Consider the following 21,854-nt stretch of genomic DNA (forward strand, 5'->3'; position numbering starts at 1 on the left):
GCTCCGGGGCATCACGGCCTTGGAGTCCGGCAGGGGCCCTAGCGTCGTCGCCGACTCCGCGCCGAGGTCCTTTGTGGTCTCTTGCCCCCTCGGCCTGTGTGGGTGGGTCCGGGGGGTGGGGCGGGCGCGTGGCAGGTGCGCAGGCGCAGTGAGCACCGAGACATGGCGTCCAGGCCCAAGCGGCGCGCCGTGGGCGCCGGGGCTGCGCCGCCGCCGGATGCCCCGGTCCCGCACCGCGAGGAAGCCGAGGAAGACGAGGACGAGGACGAGGACGAGGACGACAGTGACGAAGAAGAGAGTGACGACGACGAGGTCGTGGACGAGGTGAGAGGCGCACGCGACCCCGGCTTGGTTTGCCCCGGGGAGGGAACACCTGGGCCGTGAGCGTGTGAGCGGCTCGGGGCCGGACTGCGGGGTGGCGGAGGTTCCCACTCAGGGGTCTTCCACGCAGCGGGGGCGGGGTTGCCGAAAGCCCCCGCCGGCCGCCCCGCCGTCTCTGGAAGGCTCCCTGCTCGGTTCTACCCGAAGCCTCTGCATTGCTCCTCTCCGTCCTGCGCTTCTGTCCTTCCGCGCTCAGGGCTCAGCCACGCTGTAGTTTCTGCCTCCCCGGGGCAGCCGAGCCTGCTGCCCCTCTCCCCAGGTCCTGGTGACGTGTCCTGGAACGGGGTTCCTGCGGAAAAGCCCCTACATAGCGCCTGGCGTTTTACGCACTTCATATTTCTTGAATGGATAATTAGGAGTAAAGGATTCTGAGGACCGCTGAATGTGTGACAGTCGCCTCAGACTTAACGCCTCCAAAGCTGAATTGGCATTGACACCCCTGCTCCTCCTAACCCTTGCTGCTTCTGTAAATGGTCCCCCAGTTCACCCGAAACCTGGAGTTAAATTCCTTCCTTTTCCTCATCCTACATCCAGGTCATCGGTAAATCCTGGTAGCTTCACCTTCACCCTCGATTGTGTACATCGTAATCCTCACCTCCACCATCTCTCACCTGGGCTACGCAATTTTAATGGGCATGCCTTGTTCCATGCTCCATTTACTCCCCTGCTGTCTGCTGTCCACCTGCAGCCAGAGCGATCCTTTAGAAATAGAGGTCTGTTCTCACTCCCCTGCTCAGAACGCTCCAGTAGCTCCTCATGGTTGAAGGACAGCACAGTAGTATGGCTAGATCAGAATAAGCACCAAAGAGTGATGGGAAATAAAGTCAGAGATAAATGCGAAGCATAATGAATGTGAAGGCGGGGTCCGGAGAAGCTTGGACGCAGGGTGAGGCGTTGAGGCCGGCATGGTCTCATCTTCCAGTGAACACAGCTTGTCCTCATAAATCAGCTTTTTACTTGAATTTTGTCTTGAATTCGGTCTCACCATTTTTTACTTAAAGGAACTTTCGCTGGCTATTTTGCTAACTTTGAATTACGGAAACCAGTGCTTTTTGCATTAACACATAATCTTTCAAACCGTCAAGGATTAAAAATTTGTGCAATAACCCTCGTTGATGGTGGTGTAAGAAAATAAGCGTTTACATACACTGTTGGTGGGAGCATAAATTGGTGAAGCCCTTTGGAGGGCAGTTTGACAATGTCTGTCAGATTTTAAAATGGTTACATCCCCTGACTCAATAATTCTCCTTGTAATAATAATAACACAAGATGTTCCCGGCTCTGTGCACTGGGTACTAACGCATTTAATGTTTACATTAACTATGTGAAGTTAGTAATTATCATTTTAATTATCAGTAAATACAACGGGGGCACACAGCAAGTTAAGTGAAAACAACATGTATCTTATAGTCTATGTGAAGGAAAGAAGAAACGATATATTCGATTATATGTGTCGAAAACTTCTTGAACGAATAATTTACATTGGCAGTAACCTCTGGAGAGTAGCAGTGGGGGTAGGTGATGACTTTAACTCTCTAACGTCTACATTTTTTGTAGTGTTAAAGAGCTAACTGCCTCGGGGCCTTCGTATGTTCTGTTCCCTGTGCCAGGAACACTCGTGTCCTCAGTCCCCAGCTCAAGTCTCCCTTCTCTAAGGGAAGCCTTTCCTGACTTTGTGACCTCCTATTTTTCAGGCTATTATAACATCTGGCACCTGTTTTATAGCTCACATAGTTGCAACTTTACATTTAATTTGACTAGTTCCTTTATTACTGTATTCCCATCTGAGCCAGAAGCTCCACGAAGACAGGACCATTCATGTCTTTGCTCACCTATTCCTGTCAAGTGCCTGGCACAGTGCTTGGTGCGCGGTGGCACTCAGTAAATACATATTTGCCGAGTGAATGAAGCGGAGCCTCGAATCCCTGAGCCAAATCTAACTTTAGGCAATGTAAAGACTGTAGAAGTGACCTTCTTCTCTGCTCACCCTTATTGCAGTCAGGTCAATAATAATTTCTCCTTTGTGGCTGCTGTGACTTTCTAGAGCAGACTTTCCCAGCATCAAGACTAGCTCACTCCGAGTGTATCGTTCTCAGGCTTTTGTGTCAGAAGGGGAGATGGGATGAAGGTGCTTTGTATTCTCTGTGGATGCCATATTGGCATGTTGTTTATTTTTATGGACTAGACAGTTCTTTAGGTAACCTTTTCTGCTTGTCCTTTTTCTGGAATGTTTTGTAGATAGAGATAGGGTCAAAAAAGCATGGAGGTGGAGGCAAAAGAAAAATTTGCAAAGTGGAAAATAATGTCTGAAGTATCTTACAAAGTTATATGTGACAGCCTGTTTCGTGTGTTGTTTACAGGAAGTGAATATTGAATTCGAAGCTTACGCCATCTCAGATAACGATTATGACGGAATTAAGAAATTACTGCAGCAGGTATTGTCTGTTACTCTTTATGCATAAGTTTGCCCTTCTAAGAAAGTCCAGGCCATTCCACACCAGCTCTCAAATTTCATCCTGTCTTTTAGAATTCCCTCCCATTGCTATCCTTTTGACCTTGCCTGGAAGGAAGACCTTCTCTTCTTTTCCAGAGCTGATGGCCCTTTTCATGCCTCTGCTCCCTCCTCTGATGAACATTTTTAAGTATTCTGTGTCCTAAAATACTCTCCCTTTCATCTGCTGATTACTTGAGCCACTATTCCATGTTTCTGAAATTCCTGTCTCAACTTTGTGGCGGCCGAGGAATTCTTACGTAACAGCCGCGTCACTGAGTGCCTTCCGGTGCTTCTGCATCCTCCTTTAGCCCACAGGAGATGGCGGTGGTTCTCTATCCTTTGCAGCCTCCAGTGTCCTGGTCACCAAGTTGTTTGGCCTTGTGTCCATCCTGCCCTCGCGCTTCTCCCGTCTTCCCTCTTCTGCTGCCCTAGACCTCCTGTATTACCACTGACCACCTCTTCTTACATTTCAGTGCCTTTAGCTTCTTCGATTCTCCTGGGCTTTTCCTCTCCTCTCAGGATTGCATTTCTGGGTCATCTTCCTGGTCAGATCATAGGAATTTCATTATTTTTATTTGAGTATGGAAATTAGCAGTTTTATTAGAAGTCGCCCTTTGATTTAATATAAAATAATTTTTTTCTCATCTTAGCTTTTCCTGAAGGCTCCTGTGAACACTGCAGAACTGACAGGGCTCCTAATTCAGCAGAACCACATCGGGAGCGTGATTAAGGTAAGCGGCGCCGTGGTGCATGCTCCGATTAAGTTAGTTCTTGTTCCTAGTCAGTCCCTCCTGATTCGTAGCAAGCAGGCCAGAAGCTTAAATCGGCAAGAAGCATGCTGGATGAAGGGAGACTGCTGGGAGGGCCATTCCAGTGAAACAGGGTCATCAAGTGCAGTCATCCAGGCAGTGGCAATGGGTAGTGAGAAATGCAGCCTCATTCAGAAGGCGTTTGGGAGGTGGGGCTGGGCGACAGGGAAAAAGTCACGGGCCACTCCCAAGTCTGCTCAAGCGACAGCAGCGAGGAGGATCAGGTCAGGAGGGGAAAGTGAGTTTGGATTTGATTTGCCTGTGATACATGCAGGTGAGGTAGTGAGTAGCAGCTGGAGACGGGCGTCTTCGGCAGGTAAACGGTGATGAAGTCGTAGAAGCAGTCGAGATTGCCTGGGGAGGGCAGGGACAGACGCTGCTGACACCCGTGCCGCATGGCGAGTAGATCAGTGGATCTCAGGAAAGCGACCAGGAGAGGGGAGAGGACAGCAGAAAGGTGATGCCCCCTAAGCCAGGGGAGGGCGCGGGGCTGGGCGAGTCCCGCTCAGGCTGCTTGTCGGGAGGCGGCTCTTCGGGTTACCTTTTGCTGCCTAACGAACTGTCCCACACTGTACGTCTTCAAATAGCGACACTTGCCTGCTTGGCTCGTGGACCTGCAGTTTGGACAGAGCTCAGTGAGGACAGCTTATTTTCTTCGTGGCACATCGGCAGGGGAGAGTCAGCCAGGGTGCGGGTGCTGGGGGACTTAGTTTCAGGATGGCTCACTCACGTGACGGGCAGGTCAGCGCTGGCTGTCCGTTGGGAGGCCAGCCAGGACTGTGGACCAGGGCCCTCGCCTTCTCTCCGACGTGGGCCTTTCTGCACAGTGGCTGGGTCCCAGCAGCAGGCAGCCCCAGAGAACTAGGTGGGCGTGCCGGGCGTTTTATGAGACAGTGCCATGAAGAAGTTCAGAGACGTCCCGTGCAGGTTCGAGGGGAGGGCACATGGACCACACCGCCTGATGGGAGGAGCGTCTGGGTCACTGTCAGAAGAGAAGGTGGCACAGGAGGGACCGCTGCGGCCACAGGGCCCTTAATCTGTTTCCGTTCCGCCTCTGAAAGCGAGGACCAAGCTGGCCCGTGCTTCGCAGAGGGAACGAGGGGGTTGCAGAGTGTAAGGGCCGAGCGCGCAGTGGCACGTGGCAAGCGCTGTCCTTGTGGCGCTGGCGCTGTCATCTTCCTGTTCCCGGCACCTGTTGTCCAGCTTGCTGTGAAAAACCAGACGACGCCTCCACTTCGCCTCACGTTCCGCTCTACCTGCCTTACCTTCACCGTCCCACTTTGTTTTCAAAGCCAAAGTTCTGGAAAAATCGTTTGTTTTCTGTCTCTCCCTCTTCCGAACACCCTGATCTGGCTTCATCTCCAATACGCCACCAAAGTTGTTACCGGTCGGGTCCCCAGCATCTGTTACTATGTACCGTGACACTTTTCAGACCTTCCGACAGCACCGGCGGCCTCGTGGCACCGAGTGTGCAGGGCGTGAGGGGAGTGGCCGTGGAGCTTACTAGAACGGCGGGAAGGGGCAGACCAGCCGCTCTCCAGCCGTTAGCGTCCTGGGACTGGGGGCACCCGCGAGGAGCATGCGTTTTTCCTCCGACGGGGGACTGGCCTTTACCTGGCTAGTGACGCAGGAAGCTCTGCAGTTACCGTTACGGCCTCCTCGGCTTCCAGACAGTCGCGGTGTCCCAGCGACAGAGACTCATTTTCCTGGGAGCGGGACTGCCCAGAGTTTTCGCTGGCACCTCTGGTACTGGATTCGGACTCTCCCAGAGACGGCGTCCCTCGGGCCCTGGACGGGGAGGGGCGGGAAACTGCAGAGGCGCGCGCCGGGTGGGTTAGGGGCCGGAGACGCGAGGCCCGGGTGTTCTGCGAGGCGGTGCTTAGGTACCAAAAGGAGCTGTGGTGACCAAGAGGCGTAGGAGAGGTCAGGGTGGCATGGGAGGGGCAGGCGGCTGTGGGTGACACTGATGTGATGGTCACCCCAGGCAGACCGCCCGGTGCCGTCTCGGTGGGCGAGGCCTGTCGAGAGGAACGGTGAGCTCCCAGGGATGCCAGCTGCTTGAGCCAGGGACCGTTCTGGATTCCTCAGGGTTCCCTTTCCTCCTGCCGGCCTTCTGCTTGTGGCTGCTGCGCGGTTGGCCACGGCAGGCGGGGCAGTGCGCCTTTCCCCTCTCCGCTTCATGAACAGACACGCCCGTGGTCCTCTCCCCGGAGCCGCCGGTCTCCCCCTGACCTCACCTGCTCGTTTCTGCATCTGCATCCTCTCGTTTGTGGAGCTCGCGACTCCGGCCACCTCGGCGGTTCCGTAGGCCGTTGACGCCCGCCGCACCGCAGCCGCCCCGGCCTCCCTTGTTCCCCTGCCGCAGCAGCAGTGTCAGCTTCAGGCGCGGAGCCGCTTCGCCCCCGAGGCCCCCCAGTGTGCCCTGGACTCTCCTGAGGTCCCTGGTCTGGTCTGTCATCTGCCTCCAGAGAGGCAGGTTCTGCTGTCCTCTGCCCAGGCCATTGGGGCACCTTGGTGTCTGGACGACGTCTGCCTCCCCCGACTGACCCAGTGGCGTCGGAAGATGTGGCAGAGCTTTGCGAGGCCCACCCCACAGAACAAGCTCAAGGACAGGGCGGGCAGTTGTGGGCCCCTGCCGTGGAGGCAGAGAAGCGGCCGCCTCATCTCATTTCACTCGCTCAGCACGCACCTCCCGAGGACTGTCCGGGCCGGGCTCCGTGCTCGGTGCAGGGGGTGCAGTGCAGGGACTGTGCCCCTCGGGCACATGAAGGGCCATGCGGATGACACGCCGAAGCCTCCCAGGGGAGGGGCTGTCACAGGAGAGCCAGGAAGCTCAGGGTGGAGTCACGCCTTTCATTCTCGGGTCTGTTTTCTTCATTCTTGCCCTCTTTCTCTTTTCTCCCGCCCACGTGGTAGGAGCAAGTGGCGCTCAGCATCGTTCGCCTTCTGCAGTGGTCAGGACTGGCCCGTGCTCTGGAAGCCCATGCATTTAGGCGAGACAGTGCTGGGGACCCACCAAGGAACAAGCTAGGGCTGGCTCCAGCCAGGTTCATTTGAAAATAGACTAATGTGGTTTCTTTCATGAGGTTTCACCTGTTCTGGATTTATAACATGTTGAGAATATAGTAAAGAAAATATCATAAGAATCTAGTATAAATAAATTTAGAGGAGGCAGATAGTCTCCATAATGTAAAAAGAGAAACCGAGTCAGGGGGGAAAGGCAGTAAGGAGGCCACGCAGCACTTGGTCCGTGACGCTTTTCTAAGGTGGCGATAATAAAAGTTTGATCTGAAAAGCGAAGAGTAATGAGGCCTGGATTTCAAGACTTGGTATTTCTTTCCAACCAAATATAAAGTTAATTTTTTTTTTTAATAGCAAACGGATGTTTCAGAAGACAGTGACGACGACATGGATGAAGATGAGATTTTCGGTTTCATAAGTCTTCTAAATTTAACCGAAAGAAAGGTTGGTTTCACTGGGTGGCACCTGAATGGTTATTTGTTTGGCCAAAACCACCTTTATCTAATGCATGATGAAAGTGTCCTTTATATCAGACGGTGATGTTAATTTAAGGCTATTGTGCTTGTGAAGTCTTACTGTAGTCCTTTTTCAGTATGAAGGTGTTTTTGTTTTGTTTCGAATAACCTGTACCCAGTTGAAGTCACTTCCTCCCTGCAGTACAGACAGTCGTCATCTGGCGTGACAGGAACCGGAGTTCTGACGTTGGCGTCCACACGGGCTGTTCCTGCTGCCTCTGCAGCTCTTTGCTTTGTTTCTGAGGCTTCGTTGCTGCCTGACGTTGGAGGCACTTGCTGACATTTACTTGTGTTTTCATTCATTTCTTTTTATTCTGCATTGATGAGTTCTAATAAAAAGCAAAAAGCAGCTGTACACCCTCTTCAAGTAAGATGGGCTGCACTTTACCTTTAACGTCTAAATGAACGCCCCAGTTACTTCCATCAGTCCATGCAGTGGACTGGAGTCGCCGTTCCAGTGTGCCGTAGGAGTAGCGCACTGTAACCTCTCATCCCCAACACAGTAAATAACCAGGCGCACTTACTTCTGAGAAATACTTAAGCAGCCAACCAAAGGCGAGATTTTAAAGGCTGTGGCAGGAACGTGCCCTTAACCTGCAGATGAAAAGTATCAGTTCTCACTTTGCGGTTCACCCCTGCAGGTGAGGGCCTTAGTAAAGGCGAGCCTTCTCTTTGCTTTGCAGGGTACCCAGTGTGCTGAACAAATTAAAGAGTTGGTTCTAAGCTCCTGTGAGAAGAACTGTGAGAAGAGCGTGGTCGAACAGCTGGACAAGCTTTTGAATGACACCACCAAGCCGGTGGGCTTCCTGCTGAGCGAGCGGTTCATTAACGTCCCTCCGCAGATCGCGCTGCCCATGCACCAGCAGCTTCAGTAAGAGACGGGAAACGCCTCCCGTTTTTCCAGGTGGATTCAGAAGTGTCATTAAGTAGAACGTGTGGGCACAGAAGGAGTTCCGTCCTCGGCCGGAGCAGCAGTGCACTGCGAGGGGAGGGAACGGCCCGTGGGAGGCGCGTGTTCTCAGCCGGCTCTTCAAAGAGTTTTAATCATTCAGGCTTGCGAGAACAGGCCCAGTAATCTGAAAGCCCTAAATGGTATGAAAATAGATGAGTCTCATACAGACTCTACTCCTATTTGACTAATATTTTTCACCCTCTTCACAGATAGGTTTTTGTAACATGTCAAATACTGAATAATTATGGCAATAACAGAAAGTGAGTAAAATTTCTAAATCCCATTAGGATAACTGATGAAACCATCATCTTGGTAGCGCGTTTCTGGCTTCTCAGGGTGTGGTGGTGTTTTGTATTTAAATGCAGTTTTAAGTTTACAGAAGTACTTTAAATGTAAGACGAGCTCAGACTCGGCATTGTCTGTGCTTTGAAACAGAGGATGAACATGCAGGTGGCTCCCCGGCTTTACAGAGGACGTAGACTTGTGTCGTGGGTCCCCTTTAGTTTGTGGGGAGCAGGTGTAATTTTCAGAGAGTCTTCGTTGCTCTCCCACGAGGACCGGAGGGTTCCGGGTGCCTGCCTTGCCGTGCGTGGCATTTCTGCAGTGTCGGAAAGCAGCCCCAGACTCCAGTGGTGAGACCGCAGTAGTCACCTGTGCCAGTGGCATTGGTTACGGCCATGTCCCCTTGTGTGTTTTAGTCAGATGTTTGATGTGTCAGAAAATCCAGATTCTTCTGTCTTTTTAACTGCTGCACCGTCAGCAGTGACGTCGAGTGAATCTGAGACCCATCTGTTGGTTGCAGTGTATCCAAACCAAGAGCCTAACCTGAAAGACTCACCACACCGTCTCTCGTGAGCGGCACTGCCACAGTCGACGAGCAGTGCGGCTGGCCTTGCTTACCAAGTGTCCGCTCATCCAGCCTCTGTCACCGCAGAGCCCACTGGGGCCTCACTGGCTTCCCTGTGCTCTGGTTTGTTGGCAGAGTGACTCCCGCTGACCCAGCGGGCAAACCTGTGTGTGTCTGCCTTGCAGGAAGGAACTGGCCGAGGCTCACAAAACCAACAAGCCGTGTGGGAAGTGCTGCTTCTACCTAATGATTAGCAAGACGTTTGTGGGAGCGGGAAAAAGCGGCCCCGGAAGGATGTGGCGCGGCCACGGGGAGGACGAGCTGCTGTTCGCGAACGCGGAGGAGGAGTTCTTCCACGAGGTGAGGCCGCTTGTCGGGGCGCGCAGAAGGGCCCCAGGCGGGAGCGGGCTTCCCCGCTCTCCCAGTTTACGTCAGAGTCCTCGAGCGCGGCCACTCTGTCCTCCGTGTTCCCCAGCAGCTGCGCTAACGTGGTGTGTGGCCCACACTGGTTCTCAGCTCGGTGATGAGTGTGGGGAGGAGACAGTCTGTGAGCGTGCTCAGGGGGGTTGGTGTTTCTAACACGCTAACCGTGGGGTCTGGCGTCATGCCGCTCCGTGACGTGGACGTTAGCCTGGACTGACAGATGGGGACGCTCAGTCTGAGGGCGGTTAGAGCCACTGAGGTCACGCAGCCGGCCGGGGTGGAAGCGGGCGGACCCGCTCTCTCATGCTGGCTCTGTGCCCTTAGTCCTGGGTATCATCCCATGGGTGGGGTTTCTAGCATTTTCTTCCTATAAAGGTAGCTTGTGCTGTGATAGACAACCAAATATCTCTTCTCAAAAAATGTTAAATAGTTCTCAAAGGGAACATGTTTTGCTCGATTGGATGATATCACATTACTTTGAAGATGTCGACTAAAGTAAAGCACTGCAGATTTGCTCTGACCTTGTTTTTCAGAAAGTAAACAGTGAAAATTAAATTTAAAAAAATGTATGCCATGGCACCTCAGGCAGTCAGTGTGGGGGCAGTGCGTATGGGTGCTTTAAGGTGCCTGGTTATGCAGACCAGACTGTCTTCACAGGGCTTATGCCAAGGAAGCAGCTGGGCCACTGGGGAAAGACCAACATTTGAAGGTTCTTACTGTCAGATGTTAGGTGACTTAATTTTACTTGTCTTTCATGAGATTATTTTGTGAATCAAATGAGGTCATGAATATGAGTGACTTCAGAATTACAGACAGGGTAGAGGGGTAGATACTAACATCCCTTAGCTGCTCATTCCCCTCTGAGAACTGGGACACGTCTGTCCGTGCCCACGTGGGCTAAAACCTGCTGGTGAGCGTTTTCTATGACTTTTGCCCGAATGTCCCATTCGAGCTTATGTTACCGTGTTTCCTTCTGTAGCTGCCGTCCTTACGTAGTAGTCTTTGTTGTCGATGAAGAGAGTTTGCGTTTAGGTTGTCTCATTGTGACGTTCGTGGCTATTTCTGTGGTTTAGAAGGCGATCCTGAAGTTCAGCTACTCGGTGCAGGAGGAGAGCGACACGTGTCTGGGAGGCAGATGGTCCTTTGACGACGTCCCAATGAAGCCCTTGCGAACGGTGATGTTAATTCCATGCAACAAGATGAATGAAATCATGGATAAGCTGAAAGATCATCTGTCTGTCTAGCCCATTTCCCACGGACAGTGGGGTGCTTGTTTTTGTAAAATTACCAGAAAACTCAGTGGAGATTTACTGAAAAACGGTTGACTTTATTTAGATTTAGGTCCTCTACAAAAAGTAGGGTTCTGCTGCCTGTGTCTGTGACACATTTACAAAATACTTTCTTTGTTTTTCTTTTTTAATTTTGGTCAAATTATGAATAGTTGATTAAAAACTTTCCCAATAAGAAAAAAAACATGGAGTAGTTATTTAAAGAACTCATTAAAAACTTCTATTTATTTTCGAATAACATACAAAGTGTTAATTTTTCAAGACGATCCTGTGTGGGGTGGGAGACCTCCTTGCTGTGGGATGTCCACACCTCTCCAGTGGACCAGGCAGGCTGCCTTTGCGATACTTATTGCACATCACGTTTTGTGTAGAAGGTTCTAAAGTCACTGGAGAGTGCATCTTTGCTCAGTAGTTTCAGGGCACTTTTCACACATTTTCTGTTCCTTTTTCATTGTTGGAATAGGTGACAGGTGGTCTACTGCTTGCTGTAGAATGTCCTTGCTTTCACTAGGAGGCAGGTTACTGAAATAGTATTGTGGTGCCAGCTGCATAAATCTGTTTAAAACGAAATTTTAATTAGTAGTGATAATAATACTGTTATTTTTGTGAGAGAGATCAAGCATGACGTCTGAGCACTTCCCAGCCCTGGAGAATCTATCTGTAGAACTGTTATTTAGCTTGAACTCCTCAGTGTCTTAGTCTTAGTCAGCCTCTGCAGCATAAATACTTCATGCCGTTTTTATGGAACTAGTCCACTACCATTTCTAGGATAAGTTGGCGTCTCTAGTGCTTTGCCAGCCAGTGGAAGTGACGGCCACTGCTAACCACTGGGGGAGACTGGTACTTCCCCTAAGACCCATCACAGTATGTGAAGGATCCGATCAGATGCTGGGGAGAACTTTGGGCGGGTAAGAGGGAGAATCTTTGTCTCTTTATCTTATTAACTAATACTGCTCCACATCTAGCTACTGGAGCCAGGCACCTGTTAGGTTCCCTTGGTTCCTACCCAGAACATCACTCTGCTCAGGTAGTAGTGGTACCTTCAAAATGGACCCAGCATCTGCAGCGGCCTGAGAGACTAGTGTCCATTCTCACTACTGCCCCTCTAGGCCCATTCACTTAGCTGCCAGAGTGATCTTTAAAGTATGGAGAAGATGCCACCCTTCCTTAAAACTCTCCAGTTGCTTTTACTGTACTTGGGATAAACTCCAGACTCCTTACGAGGCCCATGAGCCCTGCCGCTCCGGTGCCTGCCTGTCTCCACCCTCGCCTCTTCCCTTCTCGACTAGCTCGTCTCAGTGGCTCATCTGTTTTGGAGATGGCCAAGCGCTCCTTCCCAAGGTCCGCCCTGCAGCACCATTTCTCTGCAGCATCCTGTTCCTCTCAAGAGGCACTGTGCTTTGTTTCATATCCCTGTAACAGATTCTGTCTTTATACTGTAATCTTAAAGGCAGGGACGTTTCTCAGGCAGTCATCCAGAGACTTGCCTTTAGGAGGCATTCTCAACAGAGGCTTCGGTGGCCACCAGGATACACTCGTAACTAAAAACGTAATAACCCAGTTTCTCGTGTACTCTTCAAGAACGAATGCAAAAGAAACCTCTTTTTTCTCCATGGAACGTACAGCTCAGGAGAGGTTTCTGAGGTGATCCTGACGTAGTTGTTCTCGGAGATGCTGAACTTGTGGAAGAGAACCCACTCTGGCGTCGTCTTGGTGATGGAGTAGCTGGACAGGGGGTGCAGCTGGGCCACCTGCTTGTGCGTCAGCATCAGGTAGTTACCGGACCCGTCAACATCCCGAGCAATCTAAAAGGCAGTGTTAAAAAAGTTTTGCATTAATGTGAAGATCAATACACAAAAATGTTTTGTTTTATATATTTTTATTTTTTTGGGTGAGGCAACCCTTGTTTGACCTCACAGATTGCAAGGACCTTGTCAACTTACAATCCCTTATTTTTTTATTTTTTACGCCTACAGCACCTGGTCTTCCTAGGTGGTCTCCCATCCAAGTACTAACCAGGCCTGACCCTGCTTAGCTTTCGAGATCAGATGGGATCGGGCTTGACAAAGATATTTTTAAAATTCTGATGTTTCATAATTAATAATTAGAACTACCTATCTGCCACCCATGCTTCCTGTTTTCAGACAGAGGAAATGAGACGTGAACGTGTTATCCAAAACTTTACGGCAGTGATAATAATGATGTTGACTGACTGTAGCAACTGCAGGGCAGCTCAGCTACACACGTTAATATTTTGGTCACGAAATAGAGCTAGCATGTTCCCTGCCACATGTGGACCATGTACTCAAACGTCGAGTGCTTTCCACCGGATATTTTAGCTCACTTAATCCTCATGATAACCCTGTGATGGAGGTACCCAACTTTTCCCAGAGGAAGAAATCCAAGCAAAAATGGCTCTTTTCATTAAGACTGCTTTATGAAGTTTATGTGGCAGTACCGCGATATTTCTCAGCATGATGCGAAGAGCACACCTTCCGCCGTGATGTGCTTGAAGGTGGGGGGCTGGTCTGCCTCTGCTCTGGGGAGGAAGCTAATGAGACATCGCCTCTTGGTCGTTCTATCACCAGTTAAACGTGAGCCAGTTCGCAGGCAGGTGACATGAGGGACTCGATCTGATGTTCATCCAAAGAGAGTGTCTTCCCAACTTGCCCTTTGTAACAAAAGATCTTTTGTCCTTTTGGACAAGTTAACACATTCTGGCTTAGCCCTCCCTTCCCTTGACGGGATGAGGTCTGAACACTGAATTGCTAATAGCGTGAGGGTTTTTGTTTTAAAGTTAACAATAATCATCCTACGGGCGCGATTCCTGACGGCACGTCCCAGGCGCGGACCGCAGCGAGGGCGGCCTCTGCTCACCTGCATGAAGTAGCCGGACAGGAGGGCTTTCTTGATGTTCAGCGTGTTCTCCTTGGAGCCAAAGGCAGGCTCCGCGTAGGGCAGCTCGATCCGCTTGATGATTTCTACGAGTTCCGCTCGGATGACGTCGGCCATTCTGAGCGCAGAACAGTTGAGGAAGTGATCCTGACACCATTTTTCAACACAGTCTGGGGGGAGAAGGGCCACAGGTCATCAGAAGTGATCTGCTGGGAGCGGCAGAGCCCAGCAGGCAGGCGCTGGCTCCGCGTCCTCTGTCCCCTCCTCGGAAGGTCATGTGCGTGAGTGGTGGGGAGGCCGCACGCACAAGGACCTCTGGTGGCTGCGAGATTGTGGCGCTGCTGGCAGGACCTAACTGGCTCTGTGGTTCCCATGATCCCGCGGGGCTGGGGACTGTTCCCGGCACTGACCCACGGTCTGTGCCTCGTAAGGGGCAGAGGACATGGTGTCAGGGTCAGCACTGTCTCGTGTGCGACGGCAAGGGTGGACAGTCACATTTGATCAACCTGGGAGGGGAAGGCTGGCAGTATGAGGTCCTCCGATCCGTGGAGTTTCCTCACTGTCGTGAGGAAAGGGGCCACCGCCAGGTTGACTTGGGACGTGTGTGACAGTGCAGCTGCCGCAGCTGCACGTTTCATACTGAGATTCGGTCACCTGGTTCAGCTTCAAGTTATTCTTTCTCGCCACCTACAGCCACTCAGGGAGGACCAGAACTGTGCCCTGACCTGGCTGCACACATGGCCTTGCACAGAGGCCAGAGACCCTTGGCTCTCGCCTGTTCGGAGCGGCAGGAGCTGGCGCTTGTCGGCGCTCAGATCCCTGCGTCCTTTCTGGCCGCACTGACGTTTTCTTCTCAGCTGTGAAAAACGAGCTCCCTGCTCTGCAGGACCCCACTGCCACTCAGACTGCTGTCCCTTTGCATAGTTTTCACACCGTCTATCAAAGCAAAGGAAGTAAAAGCAGCTTTGAAGAAAACGAAGGCGGCAGCTGTCCTCGAAGGACGGCGCTGCCCTGGCGGCCTCTGAGCCTAAGCCTCCGCTCGGCCCTCTCCACCCCGGAGACCTGTCCTGTCCCTGCACCCAGCCCAGCCCCGTCACCGGGTGCGTTCGCACGTGCCCGGGGCTTCCGCCTCGGCGTCCAGACGCCATTCCGCTCCCCGGCCCTTCTCCCCTCGCGCCTCTGCCGAGCCCTGGCCATTCCCTCCACCCCGCTCCTCACTGCGGTCTGCAGTGGGGGGGTTTGGTTTTCTGTGTTTCGAATGCTCCGTGTTCTCTTTCCACCCGGCAGTGACTGCCATGACGGGGAAAGCGCAAAGCACAGCTCTGACCCGCGGGCTCCTAGAGACGGCATTCCTCTTCCTCCTCCCCAGACCAGAGCGGCTTTCTGAGCAAGTCTGTGCCCAGGTCACCTCGCCCAAGGCAGGCTCACTGAAGGCTGGCGGGGCTGGACCCGGGGTCTGCGTGTAGGTCCCCTGCAGTCACCAGAGCTCCAGGAGCAGGACTTTGTGGCCAGGAACGGGCGGTGCAGCAAGGGCCTCAAGCGCTACGCCCCTAAAGTGACCCGCGGGGCCAGAGGAAGGGTGTCCGGCGAACAAGCACCAGCTTTAATCTGGGAGGGAGAATCCCAGCACGCACTTACGCTCGCTGGTGGAATTCAGAGTCGCGTCTTGGTAGGCCTTGTAGATGTTGATGAGGGTAAAGTGATCTCCCTCGGGATGCAAAAACGTCTTCCAGCGAGTCAGGGCAGCCGCCTCGGCCCCGCGAGGCAGGCGCAGAAAGCAGCTGGGAGCTGTAAGATGCAAAAGGTCATGAGGTCGTCGGTAACGGAGACGTCGTGTTAGCACAGCACTGCGGGCTCACTGCTGTTTGTGCAGCGGGGGTTCCTACTCTGAATACCAGGCCCTGTTTACTTAGAAGTCAAAGGAATTGGCGCGCTTTTCTCCTTGTTTGCTTTTCTCAGGCCTGCTCAGTCAGTCGGTGCCCGGCTTGTGTTACAGAGGGACAGGGCAGCGCCAGGCGGGGGACAGGATCGGGACCGTTCTGTGTTCCGTTCTGCCAGTAAACGCATAAATGTAAACGTAAACCACAATGAACGAAGGTGCACATGATCCTTTGGGGAAGAACACTTCTAGTGACACGTTTCCCTGCAGATTTTTCTTGCTTTTTGCTGATTAGCAGAAGCAAACTCAGTGTGCTTTCACATGTCTGATTAAGAAGTTCACTGGGTTTAGTCTATAGCCACTCCGCCCTGAACAAGCCTGATCCCATCTGATCTCGGAAGCTAAGCAGGGTCGGGCCTGGTTAGTACTTGGATGAGAGACCACCTAGGAAGACCAGGTGCTGCAGATATAAAAAATAAGAAATAAGGGACTGTAAACTGACAAAGTCCTTGCAATCTGTGAGGTCAACCAAGGGTTGCCTCACCTAAAAAAAAAATCACTAGGTTTAGATTTTTTCATATTAAGATAATTCTCATAATTTTATTCCTTTTTAATATTACCACTTTAAATGGATCTCGTTTAAATCCGTACCGGGTGCAGATTCATAACACAAAACAGTCGTGAAGGACTACCTGTGACCATGGCCGCGATTGTCAGCATTTCGTCCACACAGTCAAATTCACAGGATGCTAAGATAGACTTTGAGAGCTGCGGATCGAGAGGAAACTCTGACATGATGATTCCAAATTCAGAGAGGTTTCCGTCGTTGTCCAGGGCTGCCAGGTAATCCAAGTCTTCCAACGCCTGCATCAGGCTTTCCGGGGCTGGGGGAGAGAGAACGTCACAAAGTCTCACACGACCGAGACGGAGTAACAGGTGCCAAATGTTCCCTCCCACATGGAGGCAACGAACAAAACATAGGAAACAGTTTGAAGACAATGGCAGGCAAGGGAGGGCTGACCGCTGAGCGGGGGACAGGGGAGCCCCGTGAGCGTGCAGCGTGCTGCCTGGCGTCCCCAGGCTGCGTGCGGGGAGGGGGCCCAGGGGCAGCCTGCCGGACTGCCTGCGCGGTGCAGGTCGTGCTGCGGGTCCCGGGAGGCTAAGGAGCTGGCAGGTCGGCGAACCTGAGAGGAGAGAGGACTCGGGTGGCCTACGAGAGTCCCCTCAACCGGTCACCGGCCCAGGCCAGCGGAACAGCACCCAGGCTTCGAGGGCCGGTGCCTGGGGCTCGCACACGGTCTAGGGTACGGCCCGCCTGCACCGGCCAGACTGGTTCGTGGCGCCCTGGCAGGAAACAGACGGTCACTCTGCCCAGGCGGGCACTGTACCACCTAACATCCTAAAGCTGGGACCCGAACGGATCACACTGCATCCCAGGACGAGGCTCAGGGAGGGTTCCAGGAGCACAGACATGCAGTACTCAACACGGTGAAACGCGCAGTGTCCAGCTTCCAAAACGTTATGCGGCAGGAAAATGGGGAAATAAGATCAAGGAGAAACTAACCAATCGAGACGCACTCCGAACTCACGCAGATGACAGAAACGGTACACAAGATGTTAAAAGTTACTTGCCAGCGCAAATACGGACAGAACTGATTAATCTCCACCAAAAAAGATAATCCATTTGTTCCAAAAAAAGTATTCTTGCCCTTGTGGAATCATTTTATATTAAATATGTCTTTCACCTGTCTGCTATGGCATACAATGATGGCCACACAGAAGCAAATCGCACAGTGCAAAGCCGCTGCACCGTCCTGCACAGGATGCTAGAGGGCTTACGAGAGCCGCCGAGCTGCTCTCACTGGGCTCAATTGCAACATGTGCAGGGACGACGGGACCCAAGCAGCGGTGACCTGGGGGCATCTGGGAGTTCAAAGTAACCCACAGTGGAAGTTTACTTATGTGCTGTCCAAACCTTGGTCGCTGAGCTACTTGTCAAACTGTATAATTCGAAAGTCAAGTCGCCACTGCACATCTGATAAAATCCACCCATTCCCATAAAGACAGGACAACGCTGGGAGGGGTCCCCGCTGCGGGTTGAGAAGGGACTCACTGGCGCTGGCCTGCCACTTGTCACAGCTCCAGCCCTGCTGCCGGGGGAGAGCAGAGCGAGGAGCAGGCGTGGTTTCAGCCTTTGGCACGCGGGCTGCAAGCACGAGCCGACGGCAAACCTGCCGAGAACCCGCACATCTGCCGGGAGACCCTAAAGCACAGCTTTAATCCTCAGAGGGAAGAAAAGAAGTTCAGCTCCCGTTTGTGATTTCTCTCAAGACTCCGCGCTGAGAAGCGCGCGGTCCGCGGGAGGTTCCTGGCTCCTGGGTCCGCTGGGTCCCGGCACGGGGCACCGAGTACTCCTTGTTCATTCTTGGAGACGCTGGGGCAAAGATGAGACCTTGAGAAATCCTGGTCCCAGAAGGAAACAGATGGGCCGTTTGGAAGTGGAAGTCCAAGTGTCCCATCAGTGAGCCACGAAACGAACCGCTGAGCTGCTGACGGTAAAAGCGGCGACAACCGAAATCAGCGCCGCAGGCCGGCCGGGCGGGAGGGCCTGGGAGCGCAGGCGAAGCGCGGGAAGCCCTTCAGACCCAGCGTCCGTGCGTCAGCAAGGCTGCTGGTTGGAAGCCACAGGCTCCCCGGCAACCGTCCCTGCGAGCGTCTGCCTTGACAGCCAGCCTGTCCCCAAAGGGCGCCTACTCACGGGGTCCGGCTGGGAGCACACGGGGTCACCAGCAGAAAAGACGCTGTGGCTCTGCTCTGTCCTGACGCCAGAATGGGGACGTTCCTGGGCTCTGCTGGAGGAGAAAGAACGAGCCAATGCACGCAGCTGGGCGGCAGCAGCCGAGCAGGACTCGCTGACGTCACCTTCCGCGTGTTTGATGCAGCCCCAGCGTGGCCCAGAAAACTATCTCAGCCAAAAGGCCGGGGCCAGACGAGGGTCCTCAGCGGCAGTGCTGTTCGGAGGACTCCGCGGTAACCGCTGCTAACGGCATGCGCGTGTTTCCCTGTGAGGCCTCTTCCTTGCAGCAGTGGGTTCGTCGTTCATCGCTCACTCCAAAGCCAGTCGTCTGGCCACCGCCAAAATGAGTTCTGAGTCCAAGTCCAGAGCCATCTGGTGTGGTCTCGTCCATTTCGGCTCGCTCGTCTCTAACCTTCTGTGTCGCTGCCATTGGGTATGCGGGTGACAGACCGCTGAGACCACCTGCTTCCGTGAAGTGGCCCGCTGGTCCTGAGCCTCCTGACCCAGCTCAGGAGTGACCGTCACTCACGATGGAGGTCAGTCCTCAGCACCAGGGACGAAAAATAACTGATTTTTAAAGAAAAGATCTATGTCAAGGAAACCCAATTAACAGCGTGCAGCCTAGTTACGCCAGACTCACTTCCTCACGGTTCACGGGTCCCGAAAGGGACGCGGGTTTGCTGGATGTGCGCCTTCCATTCAGGGGTGAGCGGAATGTGGCAGCTGCGAGCACCGTGCGCCCCCTTCCTCCCACAACAAAGAGAGCTGATCCACAGTTCACTTTTCCCCAAGCACAGCAGAAAAGAGTTGTGTGCGTACTGGCAGGAGACAGAAATAAACTGTCGCCCTGACCCTCTGTCCCCCAGCTACCGGCTCTACGCCTCGCGGGGTGAGCGGCGCAGCGCCGACCGCTGGGCGGGCACAGGAACGCTCCCGCACTGCGGTTTGCTTTTTAAACTCTCTGGCGTTACGAAGCCTGCTTCCCTGCCTGCGTGACTGGTCCTCCAGACACCTGTCCTGAACGAGGAGGTGCCTAGGACATGACGTACTCGCAGAGGGCGACCTGCAGCAGACTTCCCCCGGCGATGGCATGAGTTCTGAGCGCGGGCCCTTTGTTCCCACCGAGAAGCTCTACCGTGGCCCGACGCTCCGCTGGCCGACGGCACAGCGTCAGAACAGGTGCGCCCGAGGGCTTCACTGTCGTTAATCACGTTGGAGAACGTTTACCTCGCGTGGGGAACGCTTCCGTAGAACCAAACCCCGTGCTCGCTCGCCCTGCCCAGTGCCACCTGCTCTCAGGCGTGGGGACGGGCACCGGGAGGCGGCGACGCTCAGCCCTGCGCCCTGCCCGCGCGCGAGCACAGAGCTACCTGGTCTGTTCATGAGGTCGCAGTGGCCCAAGCCCGCGATGTCCACTCGCTTCATGAAGAGCACCATGCTGGTGAGGCTGGCCTCCTGCATCTCTGCCGCCTTCAGTGGCCGCATGGCTCTGGTGGCAAATTCTTCCGAGTACAGACGGAAAAGCTTTCCTGGAAGAGAGCAGGGGAAATGGCTCTAGTGTCCGTGCTGCCTGCGGGCCGGGCTGCACAGCAGTCACTCTGCGCCTTACAGCTACCTGAAGAGGACGAGCCGAGAATCTGCTTGCGCGTCTCCGCCTGGCTCTGGCTGACGGGCTGCATGACAAGTGAGCTTGCCCTTATTCTCGGGTTGTACACCTTTAAACGGAAAGAGCATCTTTAGCATCAGGCCACTCACGATGGGGCAGACTCGCTGTGTGCAGCCCTCTGCCTCATGCAATGCTCTGCTCCAGGCTCTCTGACTATACAGTATTTATTACTGTTTCACTTGCTTGAGATGCAAACTCCCACTGCTTTGATAAATGGATTTAAAGGTTGACTGCTTTCATTGTGGCTTCAAAAAATATGGGACCTCTATCATTTGCTGAAATACTAGTGTTGTCACTTCTCAGCGTGACACTGGTGAATGATGACATACTCGGATGCCACCTGCAGAGAAGGATTATCATCTGATGGTGCTGTTTCTTCAAGGTTCTGCTCTTAACGGACTGTGACCTCAGTGGCCTCGCCGTCACGGCCTGTGCTGAGCTCGTCCAGGCAAACCAGCTGGTATGGAAACTGCACATGGCACTAACACCGAATTCCCGTACGGGTCGTTTAGGGGGCAATCCCCGGGGTTCTCTTGACGGGGGGGCTAATTCAGTAAGACTGGCCCAGACTGGTTCCCAGAGAACCTTCCCTACGGTGGGAACTGCTCTGTCTCAGTAAGACGAGGGCATTTAGGACACCCCCAGTTTCCCGGAGGAATGAAAGCTGTACAACAGCTAACAATGCCTAGCATGTCGAGACTTGGGTAGGTTTTTTTTTTTTTCTTAAATACTATGATTTCTCAAGTTCAAGTGTCTTTGCAAGTTTGAGATAGCCTATTTCTATTTTTCCTATTTTTTTTTTAATTTAAAGGCAGTGATAACATTTTTTTTAAAAAAAATTAAGGTTGGAATTCTATCATCTTAGTTATAAAGCCAAAATCATCTCAAATTAAAGTCAGGGTACTTGTAACTCATTTCTAGTAAATTACCGAGGGAAGATGCTAATTACTTTGATAAATGGGCTACTGAAATACTTAGTACTTAAGAACGTATTAGTGTAGGGGTCAAACAATTCGGTTTGCTAGTACTTTAGCCAAAGAAAAAACACTGACAGAGGCACCATCGCCTTCACGCTTCAGTAAACTGCCTCTCACACCTCGACGTGTTTCCAGACAACAACCCGCTAACGCAGGGCAGCAGCCCGTGGTCAGGGCTTTCGCTCCTGGCTGCAGTGATTCTTCTTTGTACATGTGACAAGCACAGAAAATCCCCAGGTCATGCAGTTCATCCTCACTTTCTGGTCAAGAAAATGGTAAGACTCCAAGAAACTGACCCTTGACAGTTACCAGCCCAAGTCTCCTGAACCCGCTTGATGACGACTACCTTTCTTCTTTCCACGCCCACGTCGATGACAAATCTGACTGCGTTGCTCCAGATCAGAGACTCTCCGGAGCTGGCCGTCAGCACCACTCTTCTCTGATAAACGTGGCATCTTTTATCTGTCTCCTCATTTGGCTTGAACAACGCACACTTCTCTTTTGGATACAAAGGGACCACCACCAGCTCACCGAGATCTGGGTTTAAGTTCGATCCTTCTTGACAGACGATTTCGTAGGCCTTTTCAATATCCTAAAGTAAAAAACAAAACAAACAAAAACCCCCACTGTTATCCATGGAAAGTACATTACAAACAACTTCTACTTTTTTAAGGTCCAAATTAAAACTATAGGTCAAAGCTGCATAATATATACAGAGAAAGAAATACCTGTGCTGCTAAGTGTATCGTTAAATTAGAAAACATGTAACCGGATGAGAACCTTTCTTTGGGGGAAGTTAACATAATAAACAATTTCATCATTTTTGGTCCCAGATGGTTTTCTCCTTGTGAAATGTACGAGCTTGCCTTATGCCTTCATCCTGTTTTGCTAGCTTGATGCAGTTTCTCA

At 52.5% G+C, this 21,854-nt stretch overlaps 2 protein-coding genes and 1 pseudogene across 5 annotated transcripts in view; 2 read left to right on the plus strand and 1 right to left on the minus strand.

Moving 5' to 3' along the window:
- Positions 1-137: 137 nt before the first annotated feature.
- Positions 138-10,966, plus strand: LOC107512572 (BRCA2 and CDKN1A interacting protein). The gene is made up of 7 exons (XM_016148249.2): positions 138-324; positions 2,742-2,816; positions 3,526-3,606; positions 7,060-7,149; positions 7,904-8,091; positions 9,205-9,379; positions 10,516-10,966. Exons 1-7 carry the CDS (start codon positions 163-165, stop codon positions 10,684-10,686), a joined length of 942 nt encoding a protein of 313 aa, XP_016003735.2. The 5' UTR covers positions 138-162; the 3' UTR covers positions 10,687-10,966.
- Positions 10,749-21,854, minus strand: part of DHX32 (DEAH-box helicase 32 (putative)) — a 33,891-nt gene continuing 22,785 nt past the window's right edge. For all 4 annotated transcript variants that reach the window (XM_016148245.2, XM_016148242.2, XM_016148246.2 and 1 more), the window contains exons 5-12: positions 21,292-21,537; positions 19,918-20,017; positions 19,673-19,831; positions 16,198-16,389; positions 15,265-15,414; positions 13,609-13,796; positions 12,355-12,536; positions 10,749-11,286 (exon numbers count right to left, since the gene is read on the minus strand). In XM_016148245.2, the coding sequence (XP_016003731.2) occupies positions 11,115-11,286; positions 12,355-12,536; positions 13,609-13,796; positions 15,265-15,414; positions 16,198-16,389; positions 19,673-19,831; positions 19,918-20,017; positions 21,292-21,537 (1,389 nt within the window). In that variant the 3' untranslated portion in view covers positions 10,749-11,114. The remainder of the gene's footprint in view (positions 11,287-12,354; positions 12,537-13,608; positions 13,797-15,264; positions 15,415-16,197; positions 16,390-19,672; positions 19,832-19,917; positions 20,018-21,291; positions 21,538-21,854) is intronic.
- Positions 15,856-15,974, plus strand: LOC118604434 (annotated as a pseudogene).

Source organism: Rousettus aegyptiacus, unplaced genomic scaffold (assembly GCF_014176215.1).
Source record: "Rousettus aegyptiacus isolate mRouAeg1 unplaced genomic scaffold, mRouAeg1.p scaffold_m13_p_6, whole genome shotgun sequence".
Classification (NCBI taxonomy): Eukaryota; Metazoa; Chordata; class Mammalia; order Chiroptera; family Pteropodidae; genus Rousettus; species Rousettus aegyptiacus.

What these genes read in the sequence shown, in the direction of transcription:
- LOC107512572 (XM_016148249.2), top strand. Translation starts at nt 163, where the DNA reads ATGGCGTCCAGGCCCAAGCGGCGCGCCGTGGGCGCCGGGGCTGCGCCG. An exon ending in TAAATTTAACCGAAAGAAAG is followed by an intron (nt 7,150 to 7,903) that starts GTTGGTTTCACT and finishes TTTGCTTTGCAG; the next exon opens with GGTACCCAGTGTGCTGAACA. An exon ending in CCCATGCACCAGCAGCTTCA is followed by an intron (nt 8,092 to 9,204) that starts GTAAGAGACGGG and finishes TCTGCCTTGCAG; the next exon opens with GAAGGAACTGGCCGAGGCTC.